Source organism: Lytechinus pictus, unplaced genomic scaffold (genome assembly GCF_037042905.1).
Source record: "Lytechinus pictus isolate F3 Inbred unplaced genomic scaffold, Lp3.0 scaffold_20, whole genome shotgun sequence".
Classification (NCBI taxonomy): domain Eukaryota; kingdom Metazoa; phylum Echinodermata; class Echinoidea; order Temnopleuroida; family Toxopneustidae; genus Lytechinus; species Lytechinus pictus.
This window is the reverse complement of record NW_026974141.1, coordinates 10,326,390-10,349,027: the sequence shown is the minus strand read 5'-3', so window position 1 is coordinate 10,349,027 and position 22,638 is coordinate 10,326,390. Positions and strand designations below refer to the sequence as shown.

The following is a 22,638-nucleotide window of genomic DNA, read 5'->3' as shown; positions in this document are numbered from 1 at the left end:
AGCCAAATATTTGGATGAATTTTTTTTTTCAAAACCTGATTAGGATGGGAGAAAGTGCACTCAAATTTGATGATGTTTGAAGGTTTGCATGGTGGTATGAGCAGTCGCAGAAGAGATTTACGGTACACCATGTATGAGCAGTCGCAGATGAGGTTTACGGTACACCATGTGTAAAGTCTTGGAAGGACTGTGATAAGAAAAGTGGATGGAATTGGAAAGACGAGAAATGGAGGTTTGAAAGAAGATTATTCTTTTCGAAATGAGTGAAGTCCTTAAAACGACTGTAAACCAGAAGGAGAGGAAAGCTGAGTAGTAGACAGGCTTGAGTAGGTAAGAGAAGGCTGGCTTGAGCCGGCGAGTAGAGTGGTAGCACTCCTGCTACTGCTACCACTCTACTCGCCGACTCAAGCCAGCCTTCTCTCACCTACCCAATCCTGCCTACTAATCAAGTTTCCTCTCCTGGTTTACAGCCTAAAGGACTACACTCGCTTCGAAAAGAATACTCTGATTTCAAACCTCCACTTTCTCGCTTTTCCAACTCATCTCCAATTCTATCCACTTTTCTTATCTCAGCCCTTCCAGGACTTTACACAACGGTGTACCATAAACCTCTTCCGCGATTGCACTCAGTTTTTAATTTAAAAAAGGGAATCTTGCGCTGCGAAAAGATGAAGTAATAAATCATGATTTTTCAAAATTTTTTTCTATCACTTGAAGGGCTAAAAAAGACGTGTGTAGCTATGTCGATTACCCTAATTGATGAAATTCACCACCTTTGGCTCAGTTACTATACGAACTCTTATAAAGTGCTAATTAAGCGTTCTACTTGTTTTTATAGTGTAATACACGAAAATGATCACCAGTTGTATATATTTGTGTCACCTGCAGCATTCTCGAGGCAATCTCAATGGAGATATATGACAAGAAATACTATACAGCACGCCACATCTTTATGTCTTGTACCTTCCTTGTACACTTCTAGTAATGATAAGCATTCGTTTTTATTCTTAAAAGATGGTAAATCATTTAAACGAAAAATACTTTCATTGGTAATAATTCAACAATGATATAATATGGTGACATTCTAACAATATAAACCACGTTCTATAGAGCTTTAGAGGAAAGAGACAGTACACTGCAAAACGATGCTAAAATCTTAAACACTTTGTTCAAACCCGTCACTCTAACAATTGTGATTTAGAGTTTGATACAGGTTATTTATAAGTTTGAACGATTAACATTATTTTATAAGTGTGTAACATTTTATTTTATTTTTAGTGAGAAGAAGAAGAAGAAGGAGAAGAGGAGGAAGGAGAAGAAGGAAAAGAAGAAGAAGGAGAAGAGGAAGAAGAATAATAATAAGGAGAAGAATAAGAAGAAGAAGAAGAGGAAGAAGAAGAAGAAGAAGATGACAAAAGAGGAAGAAGAAGAAGAAGAAAAAACTCACTTCCTAACGAAAATGAAGAACATCGCAAAACTCATTAAAACCAGAACGAATAAAATGATAGCTACTACAAGTAGGCCGGTGACAGGAGCTCCTGGGTTCGGACCTATGCAAGTTGGAATAAACAAAAACGAAGTAATAAACTGAATAAGCATCTTGCAATCTACATGTTGAAATATGTATTAATGTCTCAATACAATCTTCATGAGTCAGCATGACTGCACGAAATTATTTTTCAACAGTTAAAGAAAGCCTCATGGTAATAAGACAAATACTGTGAAAGCACATAAGCATGATAAGGAAAGATACATTTAAATATATGAATTATTGATGTACGATTTTCAGTTTGATTATCCAAGGCCTTTATCAAGTTTAGTTCATGTCTTTAATAATATTCAGCAGTATCCATCATTAAAAGCTTGCATTACGTAAATATGAACTAATTCAATAATGCACCCATCAAACGCTGCATCCCCTCTCACAGCCGATCAGTTTCCACTGTGTTTGACTTCAATATAATTCTAACAGTTCATATCAATTGTTTTAAGATATATTAAACAACCTGAATCAACCTATTTGTTACTATTACTTTTTTCGCACTTATGGTAAAGATCATTTTGTCGTTTAGAAAAAAATGTTGTTTACTTAGATTTAAACGTTGTTTGTTTAGATTTACTCGTTGTAATATCTATATAACAATTCATTTTATTCGCATGATTAAATCTGTGAATGGCGGAATTTCCACAATAGTTGAAATATGAATATAATATAAGGAAATAAAAAATAACAAGGAAAATATAAATGAAAATAACGTCGAGAAAACAAATAATCATTTTGAATACTTGTCCATGCCCATAACAACATTATTGATCAAAACTGTTGCTAAATTTCAAAATATTCTGTAGATACAGGGTTTTACTTTGTGCAATCACCTGCAACTGGTGTTACATTGAACGCACATTTGATGTTCCTTTCTCGCCACAAGCCATCTTCTTGGCATTCCCAGACGAACTGATCAGAGTGGTCGTTACATGTAATATTCACTTGGTCTCCATTGTTGTAGCGTGGTTTCACACCTTCAACGTATGAGATTGGATGAATGTTTGGCGGACTGCACGCTGCGAATTAAGGATATTGGAATTGTCGTGTAACTGTTGGGCCGTATTATATACCGTATGATTGTGTAATTTTAAAGAAATTTCGGGAAAGAAACAACATAGAATTGCTTAAAAGGTATATTTTAAGAAAAAAAAGATAAACCCTTGATGATTTTGCCAGATTATTAATTAAAAAGGTGAAGTAACGATCAAGTTTACATGAGATCATAACTAAAATAAAATTGAGAAACCCAATAGATTTTCCCCAAAACTGTTCTGTGGGGTCTTTCGAAAATGTTCTCCCAGTGGTTTCTTCTTAATAGGATGATGTAATTATCAACCCGCCTTCGACTGGGCTGCCTACGCGCTCAATCATTTAACGAATTTTCTTCCTACCGAGTACCCACGAACTACACCTGGATGGAGAGTGGAATATGTACGCGAGCACCTTGCCAAAGAGCATGAGTGCTGCGATGGGATTCGAACTCCAAACCTATTGGTTGATAGTCCGGAGACATGTCCAGTCAGCCCCAGCACCTCTGTGTGTATGTTCGTAGGGGTGTGTGGCTGTGTGTGAATGTATATTCCCAAGTAAGGAGTGTTATTTTCAGGTAAGAACTTACCTTGGGCGGGGGAATTACACACTGCATTCTGTCCTGTCCATAAGCCATCGACACATTCCAGTGTGACCGGTTCTCCCCCTATATCACACGTGACATTCAATCTGTCCCCGGGTTTGTAGGAGAGTCGAAGATTCCCAATGGTGGCATATGGAGGCACTACTGGGGCATTGCAGTAGAGTACTGTTTCTTGGTAAAAGATGTGTAAGCATCAAAGAAGGTATGGCTCTATGCACTGTTAAAAAATTTATCCTTAAAATGAAAGAAGTTCCTGCAGCAGGGTCTCGAGAACACCTGTAGTATTACCAGATTGCGTAATCTTAGATTGTGTCATGTAAAATTACAGGAAATTGGTATTTGGTGTATGGAACCTTACAAATTTTCTTAAATAATACACCATTTCCCCCTTTTAAACAGACCTGTTCTGTTAAATTGCAGAAAAATCCTGTTTTATGAATACACAGAATGATTCTGTTATTGCTTTCTGCAAAATACTCCTTTTTCTGTAAAATCATTTTTTGTTAAGTGTACGATATCATTACAAATAATTCATGAAAAAGCACTACAAAAGAAACTGTAGTCATCAGCTAGTCGTCGCCCAGGATTCAGACAGTGATGTATTGTTTTATAAACGAGCAAAAAAAAAAAATCAAGTGGCCCATCAGCTATCAAATACATCATCAGTTTTGTCTCCTTCTTTGCATGAGTGTGATCTAGCGGAGGATAGGGTAAAACATGTAAGATTAGATTAATGACGGATCGGTTTCCAAACCGAATATAGTTCTTAATCCCGGAGTGACCTTCCCAAATACTACTAAGGACATTAACTCTTACACGAACTTTAAATCCGCCATTCAAGTCATCAAGGATGGATTACCTTTTGCACGAGGAACTGGGCAGGATACGTCTGGTCCACTCCACAAGCCTTTATTGTGACATTGCAGAGTAAAGCTAGATTGGTCTGCGTCGCAAGTCACAGTCACTCTGTCCCTGAATTGGTAGTTCAGGCGAGGATTTTGGATTCTGGCGTGGTTTGGAACGTATGGTGAACTACACTTTAGATGGCCTGTCGAATGTAAAATAAAACTTAGTTACAAGGTTGGCGATTCGAACATAATTGAAGAAGATACTGGAGATCTTTAATGCTTTTCTGCAACATTTTGTTATAGTTCTTTCGCGAGATATCAATATCAATATGTATATATTATTGCATTTAAGATGAAGAGGTTTTACAGGCTCGCGTCCCGACTCATCGACTGACACTCCGTTTTGTTGACAATCAGCCATGCATATGAAGTCTTTTGTTATCCGTGCGATATAAAAGTTGTGTGGGAAACCGGTGATGACACGATTATTTAATGAAATTATGGGAATACAAGCATTGTTTCGAGGGAACATACCTTCTTTACTTCTCGATGAAATGGTCAAGAACATTAAATAAAAAAATGTATTAAATAGGGAAATGCATTAATGATGAATTACATAAGCCCTCAATCAAAATGAGCTATAAGCCCAATAGGTCGTGCATTACAAAATTAAGATATAAGTATGTTAATAATTATGTAGGTTGTATGTCCTTCCCCGACGACTACGACTTTGTGATTTCATTTTGGTTTTAAGAGAGCAACCATGATCTTGCTGTCACCTTGCTGAACATCCCCCCCCCCCCCGCAATATTCATGAGATTTCGGTCAAAAAGTTTACTATACGGGAAAAACAAACGCTCCGATTTATCATGCCATTAGTCAGAGCATGGACCTATTACAAATAATAATAATAATTGTAATAGGTCCATGTTCAGAGTGAAGCAAACTTGTACGTTTGACAGTTGAAGTTGATTGTGCGGCTGTGCACAGAAAAAAAGGTATATACTGTTGGAAAATTTGAACGATATGTAGCGCGCGCAATTCCCAGACCTTACTTATTCATGTTTTTAGCTCTCTTGAAGTCGCCAGTGCTTGAACACCACTAACTAACACTAACACATGATGCAACCGTCTCACCTGGTTTGTGGCATCCGAAGAATACTATATTTGTCACTGAAGTATACGTGCAGCTTCGGTGCTAGCTAATCTGTAAGCGCATCTTTTGTGTGACTTTGGTCATACCGACCGAGCCGGGAAATTTAAATCAAGATCCCACCATTGCGCTTCATTTCTAGCATTGACGAGTACGTCGGATGCTAATATAATCCTATAAACAATATACATATTACCTTATAGGGATATTACATATTACCTGCCACTCTTACCTTGCTTACAACAAAACCTGCGTATTGATCAGGAATATCCTCATTATCTATACTGTTCTCGTTTATCACTGTGTTCTACAGATAGTCCTACTTTATATATTTCGTGTTTTTTTTTCTCTGTATGTGGATTCTCCAGTCTGTTATGAATACATTTTACCAGTAAATGAAAATTAATATACAGATTTCGGCATCCATCTATGTCACAAATACATAAGATACATTGTATTTGATTGATTTGATTTTATGTATTGGATATTGCACATTTTAAACGACATGAAGACAATACTCGGAAGAACAAACATGGCAAGATAAAGCAACAACATAGAATGTATTGAAGACGGTAATTGAATATTGTACTGTAAGACTAGGCTTGTGTGATGAAGAATTCCCTGGACCTTTAGAAAGATAAAGACACCTCAAGACCATTATTGCCCCTCCAACATTTTAAGGTCACCCCCTTCTAATGAAATGGGGAGGAGATAGGATATGGTAAGTATTATTTTTTGCAGCGTGGCAATAGATAGCCTTCACACGCGTTGATAGGGGAAGAGGGAAGCCCAGCCAAGGAGCCCCAAACAGAGACAGTGGCAGCCATATTTCTTGATGGTTAGAGGGAAGGAGATTGAACATTATAACATTTAGCAAAAAATAAAAATAAAAAAAGACGAGATGATTAATTAGATTTCATTATTAGTGTTTAATACATAAGTGTTAATGCAAACGTATCACCTGGTTTGTGGCATCCGAGGAATGCTATATATAACTGGTTGTCAATGGAGCATACGTGTAGATTTCATATTTCGTAAGCACAATTAGTCGCTTTGGACATACCAAACGCACTGGCATATTGAAAAAGAGCTTCATCAACAATGATCTCCAAACGACATTAATGATGAAAGAACACGAGAGGCTTGGCTAAAAAGTAGGCAGGTTTTCAGTTTTAAATTTCACTTTCTTTTTTATATTCAAAATTTATGAAAATTGATCACGAAAACTTTTATTGTCAGGTTAGAAAATTTTGAGCACACCCGGAATTGAAGTACCATATTCTACGATCAGATCGACATGGATAGTAGATATTAGGTTGGTTTGTAACAGACATTTTAAGGAGGGGCTATGCGTTATTAAGAAGAATCTCAAAGGCAAGTGCAGTTTTTCCACGTGTAAGCCATCTTTAGATTTATAAAACATAATAGTTAATGTTACAAATGTTATTTATTTCTATGGTTTTTTGCAAGAAGAGATCAGGAAGAAACAAAAGGGTAAATAAGTAGATTGATGAATTCACATACAAAGTGTAATTTTAAATACTATGATGAATTCAACAATCGGATTACAAATCTCAAACATGTTAGATTGAGTGAATTCGAGTATAAGCTTAGTCTACTTGATAATATCACACACTTAAAGCTAAATTACAGTAGTTGCAGTAAAACACTAATTTCGTGGGAAAGTCTGTAAAACCAAGGTTAATTATGACTATATCATCGTGGATCTAGATCTGGTACAGTTACATAAACTGAACTTTGTGAAATCATAAAATCTAAGCTGAAATACGATCACACTGAAGATCGCCAACACAGATAGCCACACGTGGGACAGTGTATTATTATTGCTGGAGTAAAGACCCGACGGAAGTGACCGAATCCGCGCTTATTTTGCTTATTTCTCAGCAATTACACAATTTCTTCCAGAATCCTTTGGCACATATTTTTTATTCATACAAACAGACACTTGGGTGGTCATTATATTAGATTCTGAAAAAAATCATTTTGAGATCGTTACCAGAACTGGAATTTACCTTTAACCAGACAAAAAACTGAGAGGATCTTTTTGTGTTTTTTTTTTCAAAGGAAGGAGGAGAGGCAGTGATATGGCTTACAATAAGCCTGCAGTTTTCAAACCTCACTATCACCTTACAGCGACTACTAAAACAATCAGCAATTTGTACTAATGAGACAAAAATATGAATTTCCTCATAAAAAATTATTGTCTTTATTTCATTATTTTTTGTAGAGTGACGAATGTGTTTGAGCGACAGAGTTATACATTATGCTTCATTTTATTTCTGAAATAATGAAGCGGCATTTGCTGACAAAAGATCCCACTCATTGAGAATATCAATTGCAACTTTAGTATCTAAGTAAAAGGAATACGGATATCCAATATAAAGTGCCCCCCCCCTCCCTTACACACATATCCTGAAAGTTGTTGACAAGAAATAGAGGTAAAAAAAATGGAAAGAAAAACTAGACTTCCTTGATCGGATAGTCATCTGATTGCTGTAGAGTTACATAATCGTCTCAAATATCCCAATTTCTTTCATATGACAGTCACCTTGGTCACTATTGAAGTCAAGGCGCGTTAAATTCATATGATTTCAATAGTGCAAAAGTCTCACTTGGTTTATGGCATTTGATGAAAATGTTTGAAATCCGCTTGACAGTGAAGTGAACGTGCAGCTTTGAGTTGTCCGCAATTCTGTAAGCGCAAGTGGCCACTTTGGTCAGACTATTTGAGCTGGGATGTACATATTTATTAATGACTTGCTTCACACTTATATATTTACAATATACAGTGCGTATAAGAAACGGGACAGTTTTAAAAAGTCTTTAAAAAAATTTGTGTCAAATTATGATATCTATATTTTGATGTAAATAGATGCTCTGAAATCTTATCTTTGAAATACAATTTAAAAAAGTAATTTTTGTTCATGCTTGAGCGAACACGGGACATTTATGTGGGGGGTTCAAAAAGAGGCTTGCGCCCGAATCGCAGAATATGAGTAAAATGATGATCAGACGTTTTGCTAATCAGCAGACGTCCTCTTAACCTTTCATTATCTTTGCCATGATTTTCGAATTATGCTGTCAAATTTTATTTACATATTTATTTATTTGAATTATTTAAAACTGTTTTTACCTTTGAATTTTCCTTCATGAGTAAGAAAAGAAGACTTGTCAATCCATGCAAGTAGATTTGCATTATTAATTGGGAAAACTTGTAATTATTCAAATCCTTGCATCATGTAAACAAATAATGTTATGGTACCTTTAAAAGACATGAATCCATTTTTCAAGGGGTTATTGATTCCTTGACTAAGTTAAATTATATGCTTGACAGGACAAACAGGAAGGGGTTCATGTATTTCAATGGCAATGGTGTATTGAGTCAATTTTGAAGGAGCTTGATATCGCAGATCGGGTAAAATGTATTAAAAAGTTGTGAGCGAGCGAAGCGAGCACACAAATATTCCCACTTTTGTATTACAATATCAAATTTTGTGATAGATTTTGACATAATATTCAGAAAATAATATATTTAACTTTCTATTTTTCATTTTATTTCCTTTCCACTTTTTTCTTGGTCATGATTTTCTCTTAATTGAGGGGAGGGGGGGGGGGCACCCCCGAGCCCCCGACCATCTGTATTGCACTGTTCAAAAGGCACCATATCCTTCGTAGCACACAATGAAAGGATTTAAAAAAAAGATACACGTTTAATAATTAGTCACCATTTTGTTTCAATTGTGTCGAGCACTTTTGTACTTCAACGTCTTACCTGATTTGTGGCATCCGACGACTCCTTAGTATACATGTGTGATTGTAGAATATGAGCAGATACTGGAGTTTCAGGAATTACTTAAGCGCAACGCTCCACTTCGGTCATAATGACCGTGCTGCTATAATCTAACCAGTCGATATATTGATGTAACCGTAACTCGACTGCATGTTGGCTTGGGTAATCAATGCATCAATCCAAACTAAATGAAATACAGTTTACCCCAACCGCCATTTGCAAGATTGACTTAATTGGACATTGTCGCACCATATCTGTTCATCATAACTGTAATATCATTTGCGATTGAAAATATAACAGTTTACACACATTTTTATTATTTCAATACATGATATTCCGATGTATTGTTTTCATATCGAAACCTTCAATGTATAACTCCTTTGCCACTAAAAAATAAAGTAGCATAAAGAAACGTTTACTATTTCATCCATGGTGACGTCGCCGACGCAGTTGGAATGATAACATGTCGGAGGATACCCAAAGTTAAGCTTTAATAACGTAATTTAAACATAATTAAACGCCATTTATTCTAATATGCCTTGGGATGAGTTGTTCGGAGCACCTGGCTTTATCATATCAAATAAACATGCATTTGTCCTCCTTACAAATCATTGGGTGAACTTCTTAAATTGCATATGTGTAGGAGTGAGTAAGTTTTCATCAGAATGAATATATTTTGTAATAGGTTCTTATTTAAACAAAGACTCAAATAATGAAGAGATGCTTACAAATTCGTTCATCAAATAATTTTATTTTGTGTTGCAACAAGATTACAAACATATTAATTTAAATCGTAATTATCTTTACAAATAGCCTAAGCGTAAGTACATTACTTTTGCTCTAATTTAGAAGATCTAAATGCGTTTTCTTCTGCATATTGTATTATTTTCCTCTTCTTTGTCTTACCACTAGAGTTCGTAATTTCCGATAAATATGTTAAGTTCATATGGGAAAGAAAGCACAAGAAGATAGATATCTGAAACAAAATAGCCAATGGGATTTTTCGGCTATGCGAAATAATGGGGTGTTTTTAAATTATGTATTAACTACAAATTCATTCCCATTGATATTATTTCAAGAAAAATATACATTGCTCTGACATCATATTGATTAGAATTACTACGTACTAACAACAGTTTTTTTGTGATCTCGATTTTGAATAATGATAATCTTTTCACTGTCACATCACAACAAAGGAAAAAATATATAATGAAACAAAATTAGATAATGAAAATATTAACCATAATAATGATAAAAAATCGTTCTAGCATATTGCATTGACTGATTGATAACACAAACTAGAATACAAGAATATTTCAAAAAGAAGTTCACAAGTTCTAGCTTCCGAAGCGTAACCAGATAACCAGAAGTATGACTGCTTTTTGTGGAACAAGGTTCAGAATGTTTCTAATCTCCACTTTATCTCATTTGTGTAATTTATTCAACTTTGAAGAAGTAATAATTTTTAGGTTCTGTATTTTTTATTTATTATTTCATAGCAGTACCCTTTTAGTACGTCCGATCTTTTCCACTTTTTTCCCCTTCTCTTGTTCCTACTTCTGTTTTCTTATATACATATATATATTTTTATTTTTTTTATTTTTTGTGCCTTCGTTATATCATCTTCCCATTTGATCATCTTTTGTCATTTTCGTTTAATGTACATTATGGATTGTTGTTGATGTATGAATATTTTTAATTTGAATTAATAACTTGTATGAACTTAATCATACTACTTAATCCAGTTTCTGTATTGTGAATAATGCGTTTGTCAAAACTAAAATACATACATGGTTCCAAAACAATGTAAGGTTGTATTCAGTGGCTTACTTTGCTTTCCCAGATACTGTCACTTCAGTTGTCAACCGGGACATCAAACGAAAAAAAAAAATCGAAAATAATCGCAATACTTAATACGACATTGCTTGTTGAGATTGGCATTTGAAAAATTTATTTAATACAAAAAGGAATGACAAATTATCACATCCATTTTAACATATAGTGCGCCACACAAAAAAAGGAAACCGGGATTTCCTTTTTTTTTCTTCAGATATGTCATTTACATTTACATCATAATGCAATTCAATTTACTCTTCTATATTTTGATACCTTACAAGAGACCAACACCACACGCATTAATGGGCAAGACCAGTTTGATATGTGATACGACGACCGTGCTTATTCGACGATTGGCTCATTAGCGTTTCTCTCTTGTATTCTTTGTTAATATTCTCTCATTGATCTCTGAAATGAGAGTGGATTTAGATTCACACGCGAGTTTCTGCGCAAATCATTTTTGACATGCCTACATTATCGTTTGTAATCTGCCATGCGCGAACGTTTGCTAAGGTGTTGGACTGATATTAAAGATAAGGTTTCACTCTAAAAAACGAAGAGCTAATTTAGCTCTTAAAGAGCGTGTATAGTGACTGCACTTCGGAGTGCTGATTTGTCTAGTTCAAATTTGAACGAGAAAAATCAGCACTGGTAGTGCAGTCACTATACACGCTCTTTAAGAGCTAAATTAGCTCTTTGTAGCTCTTCGTTTTTTAGAGTGTTCCTTTTTGGAGACGCACTGTATATACAATCAAAACAAGTATGTCCAACCATAGCCCTTTTTTCCAATATAAGTATTACATTACTCTTCACGTATTTAATTTGTATTAAATTACTTTCACAATAAAAAAGTATAGCAGTGAAAATGTGAAAACACTGTGTATCCACCTGTATACATATACCTACATTGATGAAACCCCGCGGGGCTGATATATCAATATCTTAGCTTAGCTGTAGTAATCGTAGAAAATTTGTTTTCATTATCAAATCCGGTTACCATGGTTACAATAAAATAAACTGGAATTACCGTCATCATACGCCATTCACAAGAAGTAATTCAAAGTTTTGATACATGGTATGCATGTTATACACTCCTGAAGTTTAAATGACAACGGGTGAGAGTGTAGTTCCAAGGGCCATTGCACTGTAAAAAATGAAGTGCCAATTTAGTACTTCATTCAAAGTGCTTGTACAGTGACTGCACTACGAGTGCTGATTTTCTAGTTTAAATTTTAACTAAAAAAATCAGCTCTCGTCGTGCAGTCACTATGCAAGTGCTGAATTAGCACTTAATTGTTTACAGTGTGGTGGGGTATTAGACTTCAACATTCAACTTTCCTGATCGGAGATTCCGGTTTCTAGTTTCTAACAACGTAGTAACGTCAATTACATTGGCTTTTCGTAGGTCTCATATCCCTGTGGAATGCTGCTTGGTTTCAAGTATGGTTCGGTGTACAGAGACTTTTCTCCTACAAGGTAGTCTGCATATCCTCCAGGAACATCCGGGAGTGGTCCTCGGTCGGCGTTTTTATCATCTTTAGCTGATCCAGAGTGCCATCTGTCATTAAGACGTCAAAAATAAGCAAAAAAGCTTCATATCGTGATGAATATGTGTAAAAGATAATTCACTGCATATTTTGAATTACTGATAAAATTGATGTGACCATAAAGCCATTTTCCGAATTTGTTAAGTGGTCCATAGATGGGACGCATGATAGTATAATTGAGAGCTAAAAATGCAACTACAAAGAACGGGGAATGACAATGTTGCACGAAAAGTTGGTGAAGTTAGTGTATTCCGATCATCTGCTTTGTTACTTCTAATTTGTATGGAAAATCAACAGTTGTTTTAAAAACAAATGTAAAATGCATGAGGGTGAAACAAGTGAACATTGTGCAGATTAACGAAAATGAGTTACGTAAACAATATTTTCCAACGTTTGCCTGCTACCCGGAATTTCACTCGTTTTTGCTATACACAACCAGACTTAAGAATGACACAGAGACATTTTTCTTACCCTTTGAAAGAGATCGAGAAGGCCACCATGGACATCAGTACTAGGACAAACATGATCACAGCTGCTACAAGAAGACCAGTGGTTATCAAATCTCGTCCGTGCCACTTTTCTACAGGCTTTTCTCCAACTCTCCCTGCATAGAAATTGGCAAAAAAGTATTTTCACGTCACATTGTAATTAACATTTGTTCATGATCAGGTGAACGTTCGATATGAACAAAAATGTTTAATTTCTTTTATTTTTTACGACTTGGCCATTTCACTAAACCGATTTAGCGCATCAAGGCAAAATGGATGATTATTCATTTAAGACAAAATGAAGCTTAATAAAAGTACCACACTATATATTTGTTTTTTGTATGATATTAAATTGAAATGATAAGTTTGAATAGAAAACAGGCTACAGTGTTATATTTTGAAGAATATTTTGTTGTTTACCAGTTACTATGGATGACTGTTGACAAATTTGCATTTATTATCCATTGGCAATATTACACATCAATTTCATCGACTTGCTTTTTGTCTCATACATACATGTAAAATGCTGCAAATACTTTAGTATGATCAGTGTGGAAATTATGCCCATACACACCTGCAGCATCACCGGATGATATAGGTTGAGAGACAGGGCAGCGAATCTCTGGTCCGCGCCACTGACCATCTTTTTGGCATTCCCAAAGAATGGAATCAAGGGATGTTTGACATGTGATGTTAACCACCTCGTCGACCTTGTAATGAGACCTGTAGGTGCCCAGCGATGAAACGGCGGGTATGATTGGTTGGTTGCAGTCTGTTGATCGTAGAACAGCCAAAAATTACCAATAAATAAATAATGCAGAAAATGGGTCCCCGAATTAACTTCGAGCTAATCACAAGAAGTAGCCTAGGTATTTATGAATTTCGATTTTATTAATTTATATTTGTTTTACATTTGATATACATTACAGACCTGTAGAATTCTCTTCCACAGAGTTTGAAAACCCAGACTTCGGTGACCACCTTCAGGAGCAGCCTGAAACATACCTGCCTACATGTAAAAGTGTTTTTTGATAGACATCGACTTATTGTTCAAACATGTATTACATGTAAATTGTTGTTGTTCTTCCCTGAAGCAGCTTCAGCATCTAATCAAGATGTAAAGTGCGCTATACAAGTCTTGTCATTATTATTATTATATGTATTATATCATTATATTTGAATTCATCGGGTAAAAAGAAAAGGGAAAGCAGATCCTAGTGGTTTCATGAGATGCCAATACCTTTAAGACATAGATATATTTTTCCTATGAATATAGCTAATATATTATACGATATAATGTAGACTGTGATATGTCAATATGTACTTACCTATGGTGGGCTTTGGGCAGACAATATTCTGTCCGATCCATATTCCGTCAGAACATTCCAAAGGGTACCATCCAGAACCCTCGTTACATGTTACGTTGATATTGTCACCTTCTTTGTATGAGAGACGTGTGTTCTGATTGGTTGAGTGAGGTGGTACGGCTGGGGCACTGCAGTAGGCGTGGCGATGGGCGGTTACTGCAACGAAATCATTAAACGGGTGCTATAATTACAGAAGCCAGATTGCTTTAAAATGATTGAGGATGTTACTTTTCAAACATGTTTTCGAAAATACACATACACACAAAGAAAAGGAAAGGAAAGAAAAGAAAATAAAAGAAAGAAAAAATAACAGAAAAACACAGAACTTGGTATTAAGGAGCAATAACAGCTCCTAATAGGATTGCAAGGGAATTATTGTGAGCAAAACTCACTTTTTTTCAATGTTATAATACATTACTTACTGAATCTATCTTAATAACAGTAATAATAATATAATGAAAATATTAATTATGGTGATAAAATAATGATTACACTTATAATGATAATATTACTACTAATAATAATGATAACAAAAACAACAACATCAGCAATACTACTACAACTAATAATAATGATAATACTCATAATAATGACAATAATCATAATGATAATATAATTCCAGAGTTCCAACCGTGGACCTAGATCATTAAAGGAGAATGAAACCCAAAATGTAATACCACATAATATCATTGATAAGTAAATGATAATCAAAATGAATCCACTTATATCCAAATCCGATTTCCCAGAGTGGAATACCCCCTCTTCAAAGTTGGGCTTCTTCACGTTCAAAGTCTCTAAATGGTAATCGCCATTGTTGCGAGGTTCATTCAAAATCGTGACGTCAGCGACGTACAACTGCTCTCGGTACTAACTTCCATGTGCAGCTAGTCACAGGCTGAAACCAACCCCGAGTTTGCATAATATAGATACTTTTTTACAAGATATGAATATAATACACACATAAAACACTTTAAATCATTATCAAAAAGCTATTCAAATTATTTTATGGTTTAAAACACAAATTGATGAGTTTTGATGAAAATGTTTACACATTTATTTACGATATCCAAATTGGCAAATTTGACAAAGCTAAATTTGTTCGTAGACAGTACAGCCACCCACTCATCACACGTATTGCGAGGTTAGTATATAGCTAGCACCGTGAACCGCGTTTTTCAGTGGATTTCTATCTAGTGGGTCGCGCGTGCTGGGATCTTCCTTCTGGTGTCCACAACACACGACTTCCATGGCTTGATTTTTATGTGCGCGGCAGCATGTAATGAACACTTGAGTGCCGACCGCCGGCCCCTGAACCGAGTGATCGTGTTGACTTTTATGTTGGAAGTTTGGTTGTTTATCCCGTTTGAATATCGTTAAATTGTTAATTGTGCTATATTTCAATATATCTAACGTTGTTTATTATTTGTTACCGTCGATGTAAGTATTATCGGACGTTTGTATTGAAATAGAACTTAGTTAGAAGGCCTGAGAGCCTACGACTTCGAGCCCCAATACTCGGCCGAAGAAATCGGTAAAATGCTCGCTACGAACAACATCATTCCTCTTGAATTTGGAAGAATTGTAGTTTTTTCCACCTTAAGTGCAGCCAATCATTTTTAAAGAGATTTCTGGCCTCTTCTGCGGATCAGGAATTAGGCAAAAGCTGCATTTTGTTCCCCTTACTGACCTATTTTCGGCAGCCAGATCCACTCTGGCCCATGTATTTTATGCTAGCAATCAAGACGAGTGCCGAGGTCGGACACCGAGTTGTACGTCGCTGACGTCACAACCCCCCACAGAGATATAGGGAGGATGAGCAAAATGGCGATCTCCACGGGTCTTTCAAAATCAAAATATTGATAACTTTGACTTGGCATATCATGGGAAATAGGAAACCGTTCTGCCTCATTTTAATTTTATTTTAATCAGTGAAATGTAATCAGTTTATGACCAGATAATAAATCTATCCTTTCATTTTCCTTTAATGATTCAGGTCACACTCTTTAAATGTCAATACATTGTACATCTAGTAAGCAAAAAGAGTATATATGTTGATAATTACAATTACGAAGATGGTGATGATGATGATAATTACATATAAGGCCTAAGAGAGGTAGTAATTACAATAACACTACCACCGACAGTAGCAAAAACAATGATAATGTAAAAATAAAATAATAAAAATAATATTAACGACAGTAATTCTGATCATCAGAAATTAATGATAACAATTTGAAACTAAAGCCAATGATGTTAACAGAAAATGCAATAGGAAAGAAATGCTGATGAAAAGGTGTAAATAAATCAAGAGTACCTGCAGCGGGTATTGTTACGTTGGACCTTGGACAGGAAACGACGGGTCCGCTCCACAAGCCTTTGTTATGACATTGAAGAGTAAAGTATTCATCACTTGCATCACAGGTCACATTAATTCTGTCACCAAATGCATAGTTGAGACGAAGACGTTCCACCGATGCATCGTGAGGAATGTATGGAGCGCTGCAATTGATAGCTCCTATAAAGGGTGTAAACAAAATAAGTAGGGGTTCGTGAAATATAAAGAAAAATCGCATGTTTCAACACAGAAATAACATTAGAAAATAAATAAACTGAATAGAATAAACGAAGGAATGACATGGGTATTCCCGTGGATCGGGGATAATATAATACCGTACACTATGCAGTATAATTATACATGTAACTTCCTGCATTACATTTTCTTTTTTTTTGTTGGATTGGGTTGCATTACATTTTCACGTTATGGTTTTAGTCACTCACCGTTACCAACCCAAATGGCATCCCATATTCCCATTATTTAGAACTTTTAATTACTGATCATAAAGAGACCTACCCTCGGAGAGTTGGCTGACTAAATAGTACTTTCCCTTTTTTTTTAAATCAAACTCTGATAATTTCTGAAGTATTTATTCTTTTATTACATTTTTTAAATCAGGTAATTAATTATATGGTCAGTTTCCGCTATATACTAATGTCTTCATTAAAAGTCTGAACAATATCTTCATTATATTTATTTTTATTGATCATCATCTGAATTATTATCCTCCCTGCTCATGGCATGGTGGAGAACCCGGCAATTAAGATTTAACAAAGCCAACAATTAGTTGATAACATTCATACACATTACAACATACTACACAAACACTAGATGTATATCCAACGCACATTTTACAAGAAGTAATGGATGGGGATACCATTCTTCATTGAAGTTTTGTTGCCTGTGTACGGTATACACAGGCAACAAAACTTCAATGAAGAATGGTATTAAAATGTTAAAGCAGTTTGATGAGTTAAGTTTTGTTCGCACGAAAACCTCCTGCCTGTTCACTTCGCTCCCTTGCCACAATAACTCACCCCCTACATAAACCTCATGTCATTACAACACATGGTTACATGTAAACCCACTGCATGAGAGTATGTTTTTATATTTTGTCCTCATACCAGCCGATTTAAAAGAGGAAAAGGCTAAGGTCAAGGGTTACTGTAAGTACATTAATATAATTGTGTCAAGGTGACAAAAAGGTAACTTCATCCATTGACATATAGCTTTAGGTGGGGGGGGGGGGGCAAAATCTAAAATTGCCTCTTATATAATTGATTTAAGGGCAAATACAGGTTGGGTGGTGATACTCATCCAACCTTGAGGCATTTTGCTAAATATATATAATCCACTTACTGCACATACGAATGCTCTATAAGAGGGGTAAACATCTGACAAATAAAAGGAAGTGATGAAAGGATTGTACGACTACGTATTTAGTGAATAAAAGAAAATGAACACAAATTAAATGTAGGATAGTTCCACTTTTCATGTAGGACTAGGAAGTTACACTCGTGAAAATCCTACATGTGACGCGACAAGTAAATTTCGCTCTTGATGTAAATTTGAAAAAAAGTTTCTACGATAACACGGATTCTGTTCTAAACCCGGATTCTGCTACTCGAAAAGTGTTGCATTGTTTAAACAGCAATCAAGATCACTCTTTTCGGCGCTAAAGCATGTAAAGCATCCTTTCAACCGGGAACCCATTTATTACACCCTGGTTGAGAGTGGTAAATGGTAGATAAACCTCTCGCCAGAAAATTGACGATCATTATCTGCATTGTGCTCAAATATCAACCAGACGTCTCACCTGGGGCCCGTACATGGTAACACAAGGCTTAGCAATGGTCGTAGAATATTTTTCTACGATTGATTCCATTGACTACAATGTACAATCAATCGTTAAAATCAAGCGTACGATCAATAGCTAAACATTGTTTTAGGGGGCCCTGGTTTGTGGTACTAGTTCAATGCTTGGTATTCAGATTCCTGGAGTTCCGAAATAATAGGGCAAATCTGCACCATGGTCATAATTAATGAGCTTGTATGTTTTCGGTGAAATTAATTGAATAATATCGATCAACTTTAGATAAACCATTTTTTTAGATACTTTTCTTTGTATATATTTTTTCATCTAAGTATTTATTATTATTATTAATATTATTTATGCCGCAAATAATACAAAAATATATTTCAGTATAAACAATACAAAATAAGAAATATCAACCATTGGAACGCCAGGGACAGAAACAGTTAACTGAATTACTGTGGCATGAAGCCTCCTGTCCCAATTCCAATGGTTGATTTACAATATATGTTAATAACTAAACAATAATAGAGTACTCGTAATATAAAGGGGGTCAATCAAGCGACATTGGTGATCATTTTCTTTCTCGCTTCTTTAATACCCCCGACTCGGATTATATCTGCAAACAAAATAAATGTTAAACTGTATTGTTAGTATTTATGAAGTTTGTGTTTAATTTGAAAATAATACAAATGTGAAATTAAGAGTTCTTCTTCAATAACATGTATATTGATCACGTCATTGTAGCAGACTATATGAAGAATGATCTAACATTGACTAGTAGTGTGTGTGTGTGTGTGTGTGTGTGTGTGGGGGGGGGGGGTAATGGTAAGTACTAGCATTGGTAGTAGTATTAGTAGTAACAAAATTGATAGTATCAGGAGTTGTGGTGGTAAAATGCAGTCGTGGTATTAAGCAGTAGAAGTTGTGGTAGTAGCAGAAGTAGTATCAACCTCATTATAAGAAATGAACATACGGTCTTCTCTCAAGCAGACCCAAGAGAACGGGTGGTAGTAGTAGTAGAAATGGTAAAAGTAAAAGTGGTAGTAGTGGTAGTATATATGGTGGTAGTAGTGGCGGTGGTGGTGGTAGAAGTAGTACAGGCAGAGTTGTATCAGCAACAATAGTGGTAGTAGAAGTAGCAGTAGTTGGATGAGGAGGAGGAGTGGTCGTAGTGGGAGAAAAATAAAAAAATAGTAATAGCAGTAGTAGAACTAGTCATAATTATACGAGTCACAGTCTACCCCCACACCCCTTGCCGGCCCTCCACCCCCATGAAATATATTTCTGTAAGTACCATTGCATGGGAACTAAATGCATACTAGTATGTTATCTTCCCGTCCATAAAAAAGCATGAAAGTTATGCTCTTGTAAATGATTTAACTTCCTTGGTTATCAATGAGATATTAATAGCTGCGAAGACAGGTAAAGTGTTAATTAAATCTTCAAGTGTATATGGAAATATGATGCTTTAGCCGGCTGAACGCGTTTGAGAGTTGGATGTTAGACAAACAAATGCAGCTCTGGCATTGGTTGTTCTCCTTTGCCGCCGTAATACAATAGGCAGGTTCTAGAATATTTGTAATTGATCCTGTTGATAATGTACTTTCTTTCCGTGACTGATTATCTAGTAAATAAATGATTGGTAAGCACATCCACCCACCATTCGATTATATTTACTTCCTTCCTTTTTCGTAAGCTCATTTTTAATTGAAAACTCGGCAGAGTACAAGCACGTAGCTAATTCATCACAGGATGTTTGGTTTGAGGAGCAGCAATTTTGGAAAACGGTAAATATAAACCCTGCTGAATATTGCTCAAAGTTTGCAAGTATGAATTATTGTTTTCAAAATTGAAACTTTAATACAAATTATGAGTATTACATTACCTAAAGCCTGACTTAGATTTTGAATCTTTGAACAGAAACCGTTCCGTAGGATCACGTAGACAGTAATTCATATTACATTAGAAGTATGTAACCCATCATTGAACCTTGTATAAATTAAAGCATATTCATATCTTTTTCGAGAGTTTGATAAATCTCACCTGGTTTGTGGCATCTAACGAATGCTTGGTATGTGTTTGACATTGGATCATACGTGTATAATCGATGCATGTGTTACGTTCGTTAAAAGCAAAATTGTACACAATTGTCATAGTGATCGGGCTGAAATTTACATGTATCTTATATTTTTTGTGAGGCTTCATTTTTCTTCTACATATTGATGAATTGTCTCCAAACCTAGATCAGTCAATATTACTCCAAGTCAAATAGTTATCAGTTTGGGGAAGAGCTTCGGACTGAACTAAGTATTATTTAACTTAAGTTGAGCAACTTTTCAACACAGAAGGTGAAGGATGGAACAAAACCCTCATCATTGACTTTGAAAGTAGCCCGTGACAGCAAAAGGATTGGAGAGAGTCTCTATGGATGAATAAGATTGAATTTTTGATGGATTGGCTAATACTGACATCAGGAAAGTGAAAAGAATCGAAACGATCAACTCTCATGAAAACATGACTGCAGGTCAGTATAATCTTGAAGATTGTATTATCATTATTTATAAGGCAGTAAGAGGCAAGGAACAATAATGTATCATTTCCTGATGTTGGGAAAGTATAATATTAATTCATGTTGGCAATGCGCAATTTACTCGAGACAGGCTTTTAAACCCAACCACGATCACTTCCCAAGTACTAAGCAAGAAAAACGTAATAATAATAATGATAATAAAGATAATAATAATAATAAGAATACTACTACTACTACTAATAATAGTAATAATAATAATTAAATATAATATATTGACATAGAATTTCAATATCATTGCTGTCAACTTTGGGGAGGGGGAGATAACCCTTCATATTCTAACAATTTTAGAACAATCACGATTCGTTTAGCGTGTTAACTTTCACGACCAACCACCCCCCATAATTCATCCCCACCACTCGCCAGTGAAACATATATGCATATAATTACAGCTGGTTATTAATCAATCTTAACTTTGACATGACGCCACTGTCCGTGAAAGCTATAAAATAAATGATGCGAGATATTCGCATATTTAGAAGGGTAGCCACCTGTTTGCTCCGGGTTTGTTTTCTTCAAATTACTCCTCACCTGGTTTGTGACATCCGAAGAATACTTCGTATTTTTTTGTTATGATACGGGAAGAGCAGCCTCGGGGGTGTGGAAAGAGCGCCAGCTTCAGTAACTAGTCATACTGCGAAAGGTGATGTACTAAATTGGCATGGGAAAGCGTGAGCGTGTGTGTGTGTGTGGGGGGGGGGGGGGAAGGCGGAGGGGGGAGGGGTGCGCGCTATACAATTTTGACAGACGTGTCTCAAGCATATCTCATTATTTACGTCTGGACCGACCTGTAACGTCACCATCAGCCCTTGCTCGGTTTAGGTTCGAAAAGTGCAATGTCTTTACATGTAGCACTAAGTTTCAAATTTCGGGATGTGATGTGTCAAAAGAGTTGAATTAATGAAAAAGTAGGCTGGGATGATTTTTTTTTATTTTTTATTTAGACTCGCCAGCATAAAGTAACTCACTTCGAACATGCAAGCATAATAGAGGATGTTCGTTTATAGGTCTTTAAAAATCATAAAACCTGTCTGCCTGTTAAAGGGATCGTTTAACTTTGTGAGCAGCTGATTTAAAAAATTCTCAAACTGAGTTGAAACGTGCGTATGAGTGCCTGTATTTGTCCTAAAAAACCCTGAAACAGACCACAATATAGGATGAAAAACTCTAATTTAGATACAAGTAGCAATTTATTAGCCTGATTTTGAGAACCGTCTAGTAGACGGGTGCAGCTTATGACCAGTTTTCTCCAATTCAAAAAGTCCGTTGGCTATTTTGACTGCATTCTGTTGTGTGTATCTCCTATACACACACTATTAGCTGCACTGTACATTCAGCGTATACCTTGTACACATTGTATGTAGGTCATGCTGTGTTCATCTAGAATTAATGTGTTGTGGTGCACAGATTCCCTGTATACACATAGTCATTGAAACCAACTCCCAATTATTTCAAACTTTGGTTTACATCTCCAAGGTTTTAAAATTGATCCTGTAAATATAATACTTTGAAACTTTTGGGATGGTATTTTTACACTATAAGCCTAATGTTTAGCCCATTTTCAGGAACCAAAAGGAGAATTTTTTAAATTAGAACAAAGTGAAATGATCACTTTAAGAGTGTAAGAGCTCGGATTAACGATAACCTCGTCAACCGAAAGGAAACCTTGAT

At 35.7% G+C, this 22,638-nt stretch overlaps 1 protein-coding gene across 1 annotated transcript; it reads right to left on the bottom strand.

Moving 5' to 3' along the window:
• Positions 1-12,213: 12,213 nt before the first annotated feature.
• Positions 12,214-17,896, bottom strand: LOC129282850 (uncharacterized). The gene is made up of 6 exons (XM_064115183.1): positions 17,887-17,896; positions 16,544-16,744; positions 14,191-14,385; positions 13,437-13,634; positions 12,846-12,978; positions 12,214-12,385 (listed from the first exon to the last, which is right to left on the bottom strand). The coding sequence occupies exons 1-6, from the start codon at positions 17,894-17,896 to the stop codon at positions 12,214-12,216; spliced, it is 909 nt and encodes a 302-aa protein (XP_063971253.1).
• Between the last annotated feature and the right edge of the window lie 4,742 nt (positions 17,897-22,638).